A 15,220-nucleotide genomic window follows, 5' to 3' on the forward strand; every position below is an offset into this window, starting at 1 on the left:
ATAAGACCCCACGCACGATGGGAATCGATGCTGTGCAAAGCATTTCGCGACTAGCTGGGTATCCAGCATAGTCTGAGGTTCTGCAAAGTGTTACCCACATGAATCCACATGTTTATTGATGACAGAAGCAAGGTGATGGTGATAGAGTGACAGCAACAGCCTGACAAAATAACTTTCTGTACTGCAATGAAAAAAAGCTACACTGTCCCATTACACAAGTGTTAGGTGCAATGAGGACAAGTAACACAGAAGCTATGACAGCTGCTGCAGCAAATGACACTGGATGAATTTTATCTACCCGAGCTTTATCATAACATCCAACTAATGCTTGGAACTGGAGCATTTTTACGTTAGGCCCTCATTGAAATGGCACTGCCACCTGTGGGAATGAAACCACTGTCGTGCAGGAGATAAAATGACACAGAAATGTCATAGAAATAAAAAAAATATACATATATTTATGCACAAACCCATGCACTGGTGGAAGGTTCGTGAAAAGAAATCTGCATTCACCAGACTGTAGTCTGCAGCTGCAACAGATGCCCAGTACAGGTGAAGTTACCGCTTCATCAGCCAAGAAAGGCCACAAACATGCATGCCAAGAGATAAGGAATAGTAAAATATATTTTTACAATTTATTCATAGCTATTATGTCTATGCTTTCAACCTGCTCTGGCCAGCACATTCAGGGAGTAAAGATGATAAGTAAGAGAAAAACTTTTCTTCTCAAGCACACGTTTGACAACATGCTTTAAATTTGTAGCTTCAAGCGAACAACCTTGTTGTGTAGGTTAAGCTAGCAAACCATTTTTTTTAATTGATGTGCTCCTAGTGCATTAGAAACGGACAATAGAACGGGCACAAATAGCGTTGATAATGTGATGGGAAAACAGATTATGCAGCACCAACTGGTCTAACCTCGAGGAACCTCTTTTTCTAACCCTTTGAGAGACAGAACAAGAGGACACAAATCCCATTGTGTCTGAATTATGAATGTGTTAGTAATCACATATTAATTATGAAGAAGCTGCCCAAATCTGAAACCCCAGAAACACTTACTTCCTGTGGGAGAAAGAAGTGCGACTTATATATTGCACTACCTACTCAGGTGACTTGCCTCAAATGGGACTACTCAAGTGGTCAGCCTGAAAAACATGTATTTAAGTCATGAAGCACTCAAAAAATAAAGAAATCGGATAAAGGCTGCTTGAATCACCATCAGTTTATATACAACACTATGAGTGCCTTTCCAACTTGAAGGGACACTAAAGAGAAAAGTACCTTAGAATGATAAAGTATCCTTTCAAAACTATTTTTGTTCACTTTGTGACAATGGGTCCCTGAAAGAAAGCTCAAAGTTTCATACTTTAGAATTTCCCAATAAAACCCAAGCACTGGTACACATCGGTGCGACGTCATATTTAGGCTGCTGTGGCTCAGTAAAAGGTTTTAAGATATGCCAAGTTCCGTCATTGTGGCTTTTTTTAGAATACAATGCGGGCTTTACTGACAAAAATTAACATCTAGACCCGAGTAGACGCTATCAAAATCTACGACCCCATGGCAAGTCAGTGCAGGAACTTCAAGGTAGAAAGGTCCCTAGTGCTTTGTTCTCGCATCCCTCTATTTTTAGGGGGTGGGGTGATTATCAAGCTTCTCCTTACGGCGATCTTTTTTTTTTCTTTTTCAGTACTGTAGAAGGATAATTTATAAAAGCAGCTTTAAACGGGCACTCTGCAATGCCAGCCAAGCATGCCCTTTCAGACTGCACGGTGTTCATCAAGGCATTGTCTCGTTATGCATGGAACTAAGCTGTTACGCAGGCTGGCAACACTGGATACTGCCAGTGTGGTGAGCAAATGCCTATGCCTGCAGAGCCCACCGAGTGAACAATGCAAGCCTTCCATGACGTGACACCAGTGTCTGTGGAGTCATCACCAGACAGACTTTATAAACAAGAACAAATAACTCTCAAACATGCTGTTCCCACATTCTCCTTGGCGGTAACTCAACAGTTTGGTTACTTTTGACAACACACCTGTGCAAAGTGATTGAGTGAACATTGTAGCACAAAGCAAGAACGATACCCAGATGTCTGCGCTGCTTACAGGAAATGAGCCAGACTAGTTGGCAGGTTTTCATCATTGAAGGATTCAGCAAGTGCAAAATGAGGAAGACATCATGAAAGACCAGGACAACACTTCATATATAATTACAAAAACAACCTTGAGCAAGCATAGTCGAGCATTAGTAAAAGCCATTATCACCAGTTGCCTTATAAAAATATAAAAGCCAAATAAACCCAAAGAGTCTAAGCATGTCAGATCTGTAAGATCTATCAGGTTAAGCAAACTAAAACACAATGTGTGCTTGCCACCTCTCATTGTGGCTGTACATCAAATACTGCATTTGTTTAAATTCTTAAAATGTTTAAACGTTACCTACAGCAAAAAAGGAAAAAGGCCATGCATAAACACCAACGGCACACAAGACTTTTTCGTGAAGAGTAGTAATCAGGCAGTCGGGTATGGTAAGCAAACTAGAATGCTTTGCAAGTTCACACAATAGTCATCCATAGTGTGATCAAATACAAGCGTATTACAAATTCCAGACATACGAAGATAAAAAGCACTACTCGGCTGAGTAGAATGCATTGCTGGGATTCTTGGAAAAAGGCAGCAAAACTTGGAAAAAGGCAGCACAGAAGATGAGACAAAACTGGCTCACAAGTGTCGGTCCCGGACAATGTGTCGGCATGCCACCTCTTAGGCTCACCAATAAAGAATGAAAATTTGTACACAGACAAAGTCAGATACAGTTGGAGCCGTCTGGCAAGTGTTTCAAATGCTTCCTTTGGATACAGTAACAATTGTGAGTGTGTGTGTGTCCTGCTACCTACTTTGTCCCTGTCCTCAGTGCTTTTACATTTAATACCCAGGTTAGCAGCACTCTCCATTCATTTCCTTTGTAGTTGTGCTGTAACAAAGTGTAGCAGGAGGGGTACTCTCAAGGAGTCCACCTAGTGGACTGTCCAGTTTGGTTGTCCAAATGGCTCCAACAGCACGAGCGAGAAGGAGCCAGCCAGTCTCCTTCTCGCTCGTGCAGCTGGAGCCAACCGGCAACAGCCTTAGTGGACAGTCCACTAGGTAAACTCTTACAGAATAGGCCCTCTGCACACCATACTTCAGGAATGATCACGTCTCACAATGTTGTCTATGGCAGAAACTAGATAAAAGATAGCCTCAAAACACAGTTATACCCCAAACTTCTATAAACAATTGTTTTTTTTCCTTTAATTTAGCACCTTTATTGATGAATGCCTCACACAATAACGAAAGCCCTTTACCCAACGGGGAAAAAAAACAGCATGGGCAACTTACATGCGTGCATCCGATTTGCATTATAGTGGCTCTCCCTAGTATCAACCAACTTCCCTAACAACAAGCTCTATTTCACAAATTTTACCATGCAGTTTAGAGTTCTTTCCATTTCTCCAGGAATACCTATTTGCAACACTGTCTAGTTGCACACTTTCACTAAATCCGTCTTCCTGCTCACACTTAAACCTGAAGCACTTCCTTATGGTCATTTTGCTAACCAGCTGGAGGCTGCAGTTAAAATGCAATATCCATTGAAAGTCCTACTAACAAACCATGATATCTATTAATCTAGCAGTGCCCTTGCCTCTCTCATCCTTCAGATACACTTTGACACACTTCTGCGCCATGCTCAGGCTTGTCGAGCAGCACTTTCACGAATGAAGCCAGTGGCTCTGGTCGCTGGTCTGATTGGACACCTACACATCTGCCTAGCAGACGAAATGCATTACGGTTATAGGACCTCACTACAGTCCCTATAACAGTAAACACGGGCATTTGCTGTGCTACAGCAAGTGGGAACATAAAACATGACATGCATTAAAAGGCTCGCAAGGCAACAGAATATAGTATTCAGCACAGTGAATTCGTCATCAGACTGCAGCTCTCGGAAACAAGAAGTTCACTGGAAAGCTCGGAATTGTGCGCAAGGGCCAGAGTACGTAAACAAATGCAAAGTGCACAACAACACAGCTAAATATGCAAATGAGGACCCCAAGCATCGAGTTCGCTACCCACCAATATCCAGATGACGGGCAGCATTCGATGCTGCTGCCTTTCCTGGTTCATTGCCCTCAAAGACTGCTGTGTCAACGCCCCTGAAGTATGTGTATCAATAAACCTTCAAAAACTTCAAACACTTATGCTGCTGTCACTCAGATATGTTTAACTAAATGAGGTGATATTGGGGGAGGGGGGGACCAAGACACAGCAGCGTATTTCTCCAGCAACCTAAATATCATAACGCCCGGAGTCATTGCCTGCCCATACAACAGATTAAGTTCATCGTTAAAGAGGGGGAGGATCAATGCTTGAAAGTGCTCAGAAAAGGTCGCAAGCTTTTATTATTCTGAATTAGTCATCAACGTTTTTTCAGTGGCATCGAGGCAAACTTTCTTTACTCCATCATTCCTGCAGATGCCGACGAACAGGACATCGGCCTCTCGTGATTTGCATTAGGTATCCCGGAACAATGTGTTTACACTACCAGCAAGAACATCAAAAAACAGTTTCAGCCTTTTCTGCTAAAGGACAAAACAGGCCTCCAGTGAAGCTGAATGTATTTACAAACACACCGTCTCGGAGTGCAAACCTTCGGATTTCAAAAGCAAATCATGTCAACTTATCGCACCTCATAGAACTATCAGTGCCTGCAATCTCTGCGCCCGAATGGCTGTTTGCATGCAAGACCATAGCAGCATTCCACGCAAATAGCCATTCACATCATGAAAGGCCGTCTGCAAGTGACACAGCTGCCAAAGCAAGCTGTCTATTATTCACTGACAAACACTGATGGTCTGATCTTGCCACAAGCTTGTATAAGTAAACAAACAAAAAATCGACAGATCCCGTGCTTATGTAGGAATCGTTGCTGAGCAAAGCCTTCTTTGATGTTGACTGAAATGGCGTTCACTTCTCTATGGCTGCACACTCCTTGCTCAGTGCAAACTCTGGTACCATTTCATTCACACAGCTTCTTTCTCTGCACTTGGCTGCTTCTGCTGCTAACTTCGTCCCTCCTTGCCTCTTGTTCTGCTCGTTTACTTGAGCGCCTAGCCAGCGGCACACACCCGTGCTTCGCGATTGGCCAAGAATGTTCACATCCCCAATGGCACACAACCAGTGAGTGGCCTAAGTTGCTGTATACTGGGCAAGGCACCTCCAACGAAGCAAGGGGAACAGGCAAGAAGAAAGCTTCACTTTAATAAAAACATGCACGCACATATATTGTTAACTACCATACTCAAGTGTGGGTAGTGGCTCAACCATCATCATAAGCCTATTTTTATGTCCACTGCAGGATGAAGACCTCTTCCAGCAATCTGCAATTACGCCTGTTCTGCACTACCCGATTCGAAGTTATGCCTGCAAATTTCCTAACCTCATCGCCCTCACCTAGTTTTCTGCCATCCTCAACTGCACTTCACCTCCCTTGGCCCATACTCTGTAACTGCCTTACATGGCCTGACCAGCTCTATTTTTTCCTCTTCATGTCAGCTAAAATGTCGGCTACTCCCATTAGCTCAATAATCCACACCGCTGCCTTCTTGTCTCTTAATGTTACGCCTAACATTTTTGTTCCATCACCGTCACACAGTCCTTTACTTCTCAAGCTTCTTTGGTAAACTCAGTTTCTGCCCTAGCCCGCGACACTCACTAGACGAAAGGAAATCCCCGAACAAGTGAGACTCATGCATGGCACGGAAAGGGCTTGAACATCAGTGATTTTTTTAGAGATGGCTGTAAATCTACGAAATAAGAAGGATATACAAATTGATTTACTTGGAGAAACTTTTTTCAATGTACACTTTCAAAGTTTGTCCTCCCATCAGTGTTTACAAAGAGATATGGCAATTACCGTAAATTTTTGCACATAATACAGCTTCTAACGAAAAAAAAATATCTGCTTCGTGGACAAATATAAAATCACCAATAAATAACTGTACACTTCAGCGTATACCGTAGAAACAAGACAAGTTGCAAAATGACATGACGAACTGCATTCATGGAAATATGTTCCAATCAATAATTTTCTTGAACAGAGAGTAACAATGACCTTGGTGTTCAAAGTAGCGAGTGCTACTGCCTGACCATCTGAGAGAAGCCACAGGTTATCTCAACTTTTCAACCTCTTCAGACATCTGCCATTGTGCAATAGCCTTATGAAATTCATGTCTTTTACTGCACTAAATTCTGAATCCCTCAAATGCAGGCCATTGGCTAAGGTACCCAAGGTAGCATATTGCAGATCTTTTGGCTGACCACCAAAGTGCTGTTTCTTCCCCCTCAAAAAAGTTTATTTTCTGGAAATCACAGTCACTGCATTTTTTTCCTCTTAGCAGTAATGCAACATATTGTGCACATGCATTTCTGAAGCATAGTTTGCATGAAAGCCTATCATGTCTTCATTTTACTTACCAAATCGATTTAGCATTTGTTCAAGAAAAATCCCCGAAATGTAATTTAGACAACATATTTCGTGCCAGTAACATTTTATATATATATATATATATATATATATATATATATATATATATTGTCACATACAAACTGTTTTTTGCTTTTTTCTGGTTTCCATTTTTTCACTTGTTTCTCGTTATTACACAGTTATCACTCAGTGCAAGACGCGCCCTACTGTTATCCAAAATTTCTTTGATGTTGCTGCCGATTCTACGACAAAGGAGCACTGGCTGATGAGATTGCATGTGTAATGCGACTAGCATTGTATATATACTCGATTGTGCGCAATTATAAGCGATCACTGTGGAATGCACAACAATGCACGTATAAATAACCAACGCACTCGACCTGTAAGTTCAGATTCGACCACCGAGGTATGTGTTCGCCGATATTGCAATTTGAGTATTGACAGTGATCTTTCATCGTCATCACAACGCGAGCATATTCAAAACTGAATATAGTTCAATAATGATAGCAACTCACATACTGGCCAAAACCAGCCTCATCATAAGTGACCTCATATACCGCCGAAAGAAACTGTCACACTGTGCTACCGGAACCAGATTTCATGGAAAACATAGGCCAGCAACCACCATCATGCGCACTTTCCAATGTGTCACAAGTATGCACATAAACTGGTTATTTGCTCCTAATGCTCTGTCATGGTTCAAAAAGGGAAATATGGGAAAGGAGAGAAAGAAGTGAGAATAAATAATTTTTTTTAAGGAAAAGAAATTAAATGGGAAAAAAAAGATGAGCAAAAACACATGAGGGGTTCAGAGGAAGGACATAATAGAAAGGTGAAAAAATAATTAAGTGGCAACAGAACGGAACTGTGAAGGAAGAGAGAAAAACGCATGTGGATCCACGTGGCAGAAGGAACGAGCCCAGCTATGGTCTCGGAAGGCAAAGGGGAGGGCGAGCTGGAGACTGGAAGAGGCGGGTGGCCTACGAAGACAGCGCCCCAGTTTTGACGGTTGCTATGACCCGCGGACTGAGGACAACACTAAGGACAACCACGGCTACAACATGACATTGGCATCGCCACGAGCTCCTATGCTCCACAGGCCTGGGATGTTTCTCTTATGTGCATGGTTCATCAATGTGTGCAGTGTGTTTATCATGTCCCTATTTATTATGTCTCCCATAAGCCGGAATCTGCAGCATGCTCCAATTGTGCTTTAAATTAACAGTACATCATGTGCCAGCCAATCACAGAAATTTGCTAATATACTAGGATGTAAAGACTTTTACAATTATGGAGAAAACGGCTGCTCACTAGTTAAAAAGTATTCGATTCGCATCTTGCACTATTCAATTTGGTCTCGAAAATTACCATTTCGCACATTCCCAAAAACTTCACAAAGATGGTTGCCAGTTCTATAGTGATAAAGACCCACCTAATCAGACCATACGCACATCACTAAAAGTGTTGTACATTCTCGAAAGTACATGAGCACGAATGATAACTCTGGACCATATGTTGATGCATGTATACTATAGCAGACATGCTTGATCCGTAAGTCTAGATGGGTGAAGACCAATGACCATGCTCACTGCTAATGAGTGTGCTGCTTGTCTTTCAGAGCACAAGTGCACCAAATAAAGTGTTAGGGCCGTCCCTACTAGATGTGACAATGTTGAGCAATACTGTACTCAAAAATATTTTTTATAAGATCAACAACCCAAAACTGCTTTTTATGTATGCCTCAAGTCCACAGTCATACATCTGTTCCCTATTTTTTTAATTATTTGCAGCACAAGGTTACATTAAAGTTAAATCAGAGCAAGTTCCAACTGCAACACTGCTCCCACAAACCGATCAGCGTACTTCTCAGTGCGTCCTTTTCTTTCCTGCTGCCAGCACTTTTTGCAATCAGCGCTCTATCAACACGCTTCCAGTACGGTCCAAACAAACAAAAAGACAGCAGTGCTGCATCGTCAATACGGCATTAAAAAAAAAAGCTACCTCGCAGAGCTGATAAAACCACGTCAAATCCTGTCACGCCATCTGCAGCTGTTCCTTTCGTAAGATATTTATAATCGCAACATCATTGTCACATATGGGTCAGGCCAGGCTCTACATTTCATGTCATTTATTGCTTCAGACACATCCCCAGCTTAGGCTACAAGCATACAGCCCTGCCAGAGCAATTGTCGCCGCATTGAATGTGAACAACCCATCGTAGCCTCTCTCGGCCCGTTACCGCTAACCCACATATGTCTCCCGAGCGCACCAGCCAGCTGAACTGACTGGCAACTCGAGGCACTTGTTCATTATTTAGCCTCTTGTCCCAATATTTCTGCAGCAAAGAAAAACATAAAAGGCCAGACTATCTCTGCTCCCACAAAGTTATGCTAATGCTCTAGAAATGCTTCCAAATGTTGTAAACGTGCAAGTACCACACATTCAAGATTTTATCGTGCTCCAAAAACGAAGCTTCAAAACGGAGACAAAATAATGTACACGAACAGGCTTGACTTTATTAAGAGGCACTGAGCATACATAGATGTTACTCGGAATAGAGGTTTGCATGTGGCAAGTTTGTCAACCCAAACTCGGCTACTGAGTGCTGTGCAATGGCTAAACTAAAAAGAAGTGGGTGGCCTTAAGTAATATGTAACCTGGCATCCTTCTGTTAAAGGAAACAAAGATGGCATAATAAACCAGACATAGCCAAGTACTTGTTTTACAAAGAGTATGCTTTCCTGCAAGTCCCAATTAATCTCTGAAAAAGCAGGACAGATAGATAAGTACAGCGGAAGTTTAGTATAGTATAGGGACTCGCTGCTTTTTCTCATAATCAGCGCAATAATTTAGAGTGTTTATTTAGTTCTTCTATACAGCCTTTCTCCTGTCACACCCAACCACAAATGCACATTTCCCATGTGGTTGAATAAACTCAAACTTATAAAGCCCCTACCCAGACATTTCAAATATATGCCCAATGTAAAACTTTGTGAAACCAATGAAAGAAGTGAATCCACTACATGAAGACAAAGTGACACTAAGGGCAAATATCTAGCCAGTCTACTTTGCAACTTTTTCTAAAGTAGTTTTACACTTATTATTCAAACTTTAAGCAAAGGTACAATCAGAAGTGTTTGAAGATTCTTGCGACATATTTTAAATATGATGATTTTAATCAGTGCTTTTGATGCACTATCTATGTGAGCACAATTGTGTCCATAGAGCCCCGAAGCGGTTGTTAATAACACCACGACGAAGTTCTTCATTAGCACCAGGTTTTGCATGGCCTCCGAGATTGCCACAATCTCGGAGCCCATGCTTTTGGTAAAGTTGCTGCTCGTCCTTGTAAATCACAGACATAGGTTCGCAAGAGCAAACTTCAAAACGCCCGTTGGTATCAGCTCATCACGGCAGTGATACGACACAGCATGTGCCAGAAGAATGGACGACCAAATGGCTGGCAAATTTTGGACAGCACCCACAATCAAACTTTTCTGCCTAGCAAGTGTAAATAGAAAATACTTTGACAGTGTGACCTTAAGTACTACTGCTCTTTACACTTTTTATGCTACCATTTTTTTTTCCTTTCCTGTTCAATCAATCAATCATTTTATTTCAGCATCAATGAAAATCAATGACACTTTTTGGGTACAGACACAAAGCCATTAATCAGGCCTGACAGGGTCTGATCTGCACATACTTCCATGTTTCCTAATTCACTTGTATATAATGTTTACGCTATGCACTACACTGGAGCGATATTCTTGGTCACTCACTTTCGCGAGATTTCGCGTGACTTGGCACTGACACATTGGTGTCTATGGGCAACGTCATTCCTGGCACTTAGTCAAGAGAGTACGCTTCGCACAGTGCGGCAAACACTGTGAATCATAAACGTCAATGCATCTGGTTCCGAGTCATGCAAAAGCTTGTTATCCTATCCTCCAAAGTGATCTAAGGAAAATATGGCATGTAGCATCGGTTGCACATAGGCTTGTGGGTTCTTGATCATGGATGTGAGGTTCAAAGAAGACAAACGAACAAACACAGCATGATGTGCAACTAACAACTCTGACATTCACATGCCAGAGCGTATAGGGCATACGGCTACAAAAATGTAACAAACAAATAAAGGAAAGGGATGTCAAACACCCATTCTCTTTCACAATCGGGGCTGCTTCCTGGTTTTGTCTAGATTAGGCAATGTTACTTCCTGGCCACCTAGCAGTACAGCAGTCGTGCTGTGCTTTTCCGTGGACGCATATCCTACATGTATATTTTAGTCAAGCAGTATAAAGCAGTCGTTAGCTTGCACATCACACAGTGTGCGTGACTGTGTTCATTTGTATCTTGTTAGAACAAATTATTATTTTAGGAAAAACTATGCAATGCAACATTGCATTCGTAAGGTCATAGTCGTGAAGAAACTTTAAGAGGTGTCACCGCCGTTTTCCCTAGTTTTTGCTGCAGACGCTCCGGTTTCAGCAAAAACGCCCACAAAGTGTAATCAGCTCATTCAGCTCAACTGTTTAGTGCACTTTGGTGCTCCTTTGGAGCTGCACAGAACAGGCCAAGCCCCATTCTACCTAACTGATGTCAAAGATGAAACATGCAACACATCTCGACTGATTGAGTTTCTGGATTTAACACTGCAAAGAAATGCTCAAGTTATTAAAGACAGCCCACTGCAGAGCTCCCAGTAAATTCCAAACTCCCAAGGTCAAGTGCAAGGAAATTCCTCTTTGGCTAAATTTGTTACAAACGACTAGTATGCACAACTTAAACAATCTTGGCAGAGCTGCAGGGATGAGTGTCTTATTTTTACATTAGCAGCCTTTAAATAGCACCTCGGTAGATCACATGCGCATCTGATGGTTGCCAGTTATGAAGCAAGTCCCAGCGCCTCACCTCCAAAATTTTTCAACATGGCACTGGAATCCACAGGCAACACCTAATCTCGAAAGTTGTGCCAGGGAACCAGGCATTCTTCGTTACGATAGAGTGTACTAGATTGGGGGGAGTGGGTCCAACTCGGGCTCCCCGCTTCTTTTATTGAAAAGTTAGGTGGCGCCACAGTCGCTTTCTCCTGAATGAGTGGCCCCGCTCACCGGCCGGACGCTTGTCGCGTCGGAGACCCTACCACAGCTGCATCGAGCTTTGACAGGCGGATACTAGATGACGGTAACACTGATATTATTCCCCACCGATCTATTGTAAATAAAACGGAAAAAGAGCGGTGGAAAAAATGCAAATGACTGCAACAACGATGGTGCATCGAGCAGACGACAGCTACGCAGTCCGTGGGCTCGCCTCAACCAATGAGCGCTGCCAAAACAGCCGGCGCCAACGTTTATTTGCCGGAGATTCAGAATAAGGCGATGGCAGCGCCGCCACAATTTCAACGTTTTTTTTTTCTTCACCCTCGGCGCTTGCCAAAGCATCCACTGGACCCACTCCCCCATTCTAGTGCACTCTAGTTACTGAGTCGCTTCTGGCCAAGTGGTAATGGCAGCGTTGTCAAGTGACAAGATGCCATTAAACTTTTCACAAGCAACCTTATCAAAAGTCTGCTTTATGTATTACTTAATTTTGCCCAAAATGTGAATACATGTAGGTATGAGAAATGAGCTCGGAAAATAACATATACATTACAAATCATTCAAAATCATTATGGTCGGGTAATCCTGACTAGACATAACGAACAGCCAGCATGAACTGCACAAAATGTTCGCCACAAAATGTAGCCCTGGCCTGGCTACAGATATTAGCACACGATCGTAAAACTATTCTTCTCACATCTTTTTCCACACATATTTCATCATTCTGTGTATGACGAACAGAATATGCCTCTCCATCATATTGTCACGAGCGGCTATCCTGTGGTCGGTGCTTGGACGATGATGACGACGTGGCTTTCTGGTATGCACGCGCTCTCCTGAACGACTGCTGTAGCGTTGTGCGCCTTACCTTGTAAATATATCCATTGTATATATATTCTCCCCGTAACATATTATCTCAGATATATTATTGTCACTAGGGTCAGCTATGATGACACAAAACTGCCTTTTCTACTGTACACATAACAGTAGAATCTTTTCCCTGCACATACTGTTACCACAGTGATGAGCATTTCAAGAATTACATTGTAACCTTTTTTTACAGTATGCCACCAATTACAGACCTCTAGCTTTATTTTCTACTGAATGACATGGCTTCCTTTATACCTTTCAAGAGCACGAACACATTAAAACTACTTAACCTGATAGGCAATCTTAGTTCGGTAGGAAACAGCAATAAAATTGGCCAAACTGTGCTACCTTTCATGTTGAAATGCAATGTATTTGACCAAAAGTTGACCACAAGACCATGGTTGACCACAAGTTGCAGGTCATGAACAGGCCATGCGACACCACAGGGGAGCTGCTGCCACTAGCAATCCCGTCCTGCCTTTACGTCCTTTTCTCACAACAGCATTTTGCTCGGTAGAAAAAACACTTACGGGTAGTAATTAGTTACATTAGCTTGACTTAAAATTAAAGAATCCCAGCCCTGCGCATCGCTATTTTGTGCTTTAACAGTAATAAATTCAAGCAGGCTCTTTCCTTCAGGTAACGAACTTGAGTTTAAGTCTGTGGCCAAATTCAGAAAGATTTTCTTTTATAGGTGCTCCTTGCACTGGCCATCAGTAATGGTATGTCTATTATTGGCTGTTATCTGCTCTTATGAAGTCTAGCACAGCAGCTCTCCATGAATAGAGGCCATAGTGGTCACTTTGAGCAGAAAGCATTTCTGACATGTTCTTGCAACACTAAGGCCACTGCTATACCTTGCGCATTGTTTGCCAAGTTCATTTGGTTCCTCTGCGTCATTTCCTCTGCCCCAGAGAGCAGGAGTATTCAATCCAGCCTGACGACACAGAAGATGGCCAATGGACATGCAATAAACTCATCGTGGAGGAATGCTTTCATTGGACGCTCATTGACTATCCCTTTCCACTTTAAGCTCCTGAGCACTGAATAGACACACAGCTAGAAGTGTTTCACCTGGAATTTATGGCTACAGAAGAACACAAGGCACAGCATAACATGCTCAACAAATAATGCATCTGTGAAGTAGACAGGCAGCATTTGAAAAAACAAGACGCAAGAAATTCATCCTTCAACACCATGGAAACACACTTTCACCAAAGCGTCAATCGCTTGGGTACTAGAGAAATGCTGTTGAACAAGGTGTTCTTCGTGAGAATTTGATGCACCCGAGCATTCACGCACAGAAACGGAGGCACCAGGTGAATGTTATCCGAATGGTCAGCGCATCGCTCTCGCTTCGGCGTAGCAGCAGCGTGCAGTGCTCCCCATCGGGCAAGCACCGTTATCGCGCCTATGTTTACACCGCACGCAATCGCTGCTACGGCGACATCGAAGGAAGACGCCGATCGCTCGAGAGCCGAGGCACTCGCGTACTTAAAACGAGCGGAGATGCGACCTAATCGAGACCCCCCGGAGGAAAATTGGCGGCGCAATGCAAACGACGCGGCAACTTTTTCTTTCTTTCTTCTTGCAACCGTTCCTTCGGCGCATTTCGCGTTCCGAAAGAGCGGAATCGCGCCGCGCACTTGGCTGGGTCGGCGGCGCGCTGACCCAACTATAGAATACCGCTCCGACGAGTAAAACGAGATTAAACTGCGGCGAGCTGATGAAAGAAGGGCGCCCATCCCGCCGCGCTTACACGTTTTATGCATCGCCAAGAACAATAGACATAGACCGACGAGTTTATCCTCTTACTTTCTCCCCTCCGTCAGCAGATGATCGTCTCGGCATTCACTCGAACGCAGCCACGATGATCGACTGACAAAGCGAAAATAAAAATAATACGACGATCTGCGATTCCCGCTACAGCGATGCATCGACGGCTTCGCGATTTGCATTTCTCGGCTCCTTCCGAAACCACGAGCGTCTCGGAAGCAGGTGATGATGAAGAGGGGCCACAGTACCTGCTCGTCATGCTGCCTGTCGATCAATTCCGAGTGAATCAGACACCGCAGAAGAACGCCGGAGGAGACTCCATCGTCACTTCAGCGTCGAAACATGCACCCCACACAACTCGGACGCGCGGCGTGAAGCTGGATGCAGAGTGGCCAACCGAGGCACGTCTTCAACGGCAATGTGTCACAGACGCGCGGTTCACGTGTTCCTTCGGCGGCAATCGAGGCTGCACGTACTTTGGTCAGGCACTAAGGAATACACGTTGCGACCTCCTCGCGGACGGTCAGCGTTTGTCAAAGGCGATCGCCGCTGCCGTCGAAACACTCGCACGCAAAGCACTTCACGCAACACAATCGTTCCGATGGGTCGCCGAAATCGAACGTCGGTGGCACTGGGAGGTGGCGAAGCCGAGCGACGCAGCCAACAGCTTCCTCGGTTCCGAGCAAAACGCGTGTTTCGGCTCTGCCTCGTGCAAATGGAGTCGGGCCGTTCGCCTTCGTCGTCGACTTCGGCCGGCACTGATTTCGGGCCGTTCTGGTCACGTCCGCGTACCCTGGATGCGCCTAACCGACGTCCCACTGCGAGTAGATTATGTTTCCGGTGGGCAAACACGGCAGAATCCGATCGGTCCGGTAATTAATCGAGGCTGATGTGGAAATAGCTGATCTTATATTTATACTGAGAGCCATCTTGCTTCAAATGCCAGA

At 43.7% G+C, this 15,220-nt stretch overlaps 1 protein-coding gene across 1 annotated transcript in view; it reads right to left on the bottom strand.

Annotated features, from left to right (window-relative positions):
* LOC119453900 (TATA-binding protein-associated factor 172-like) overlaps positions 1-15,220 on the bottom strand; it is a 195,623-nt gene extending 180,403 nt beyond the window's left edge. Inside the window, exon 1 of the mRNA XM_049667068.1 lies at positions 14,522-15,220. Coding sequence (XP_049523025.1) covers positions 14,522-14,532 — 11 coding nt within the window. The 5' untranslated portion in view covers positions 14,533-15,220. The remainder of the gene's footprint in view (positions 1-14,521) is intronic.

Source organism: Dermacentor silvarum, chromosome 5 (assembly GCF_013339745.2).
Source record: "Dermacentor silvarum isolate Dsil-2018 chromosome 5, BIME_Dsil_1.4, whole genome shotgun sequence".
NCBI lineage: Eukaryota > Metazoa > Arthropoda > Arachnida > Ixodida > Ixodidae > Dermacentor > Dermacentor silvarum.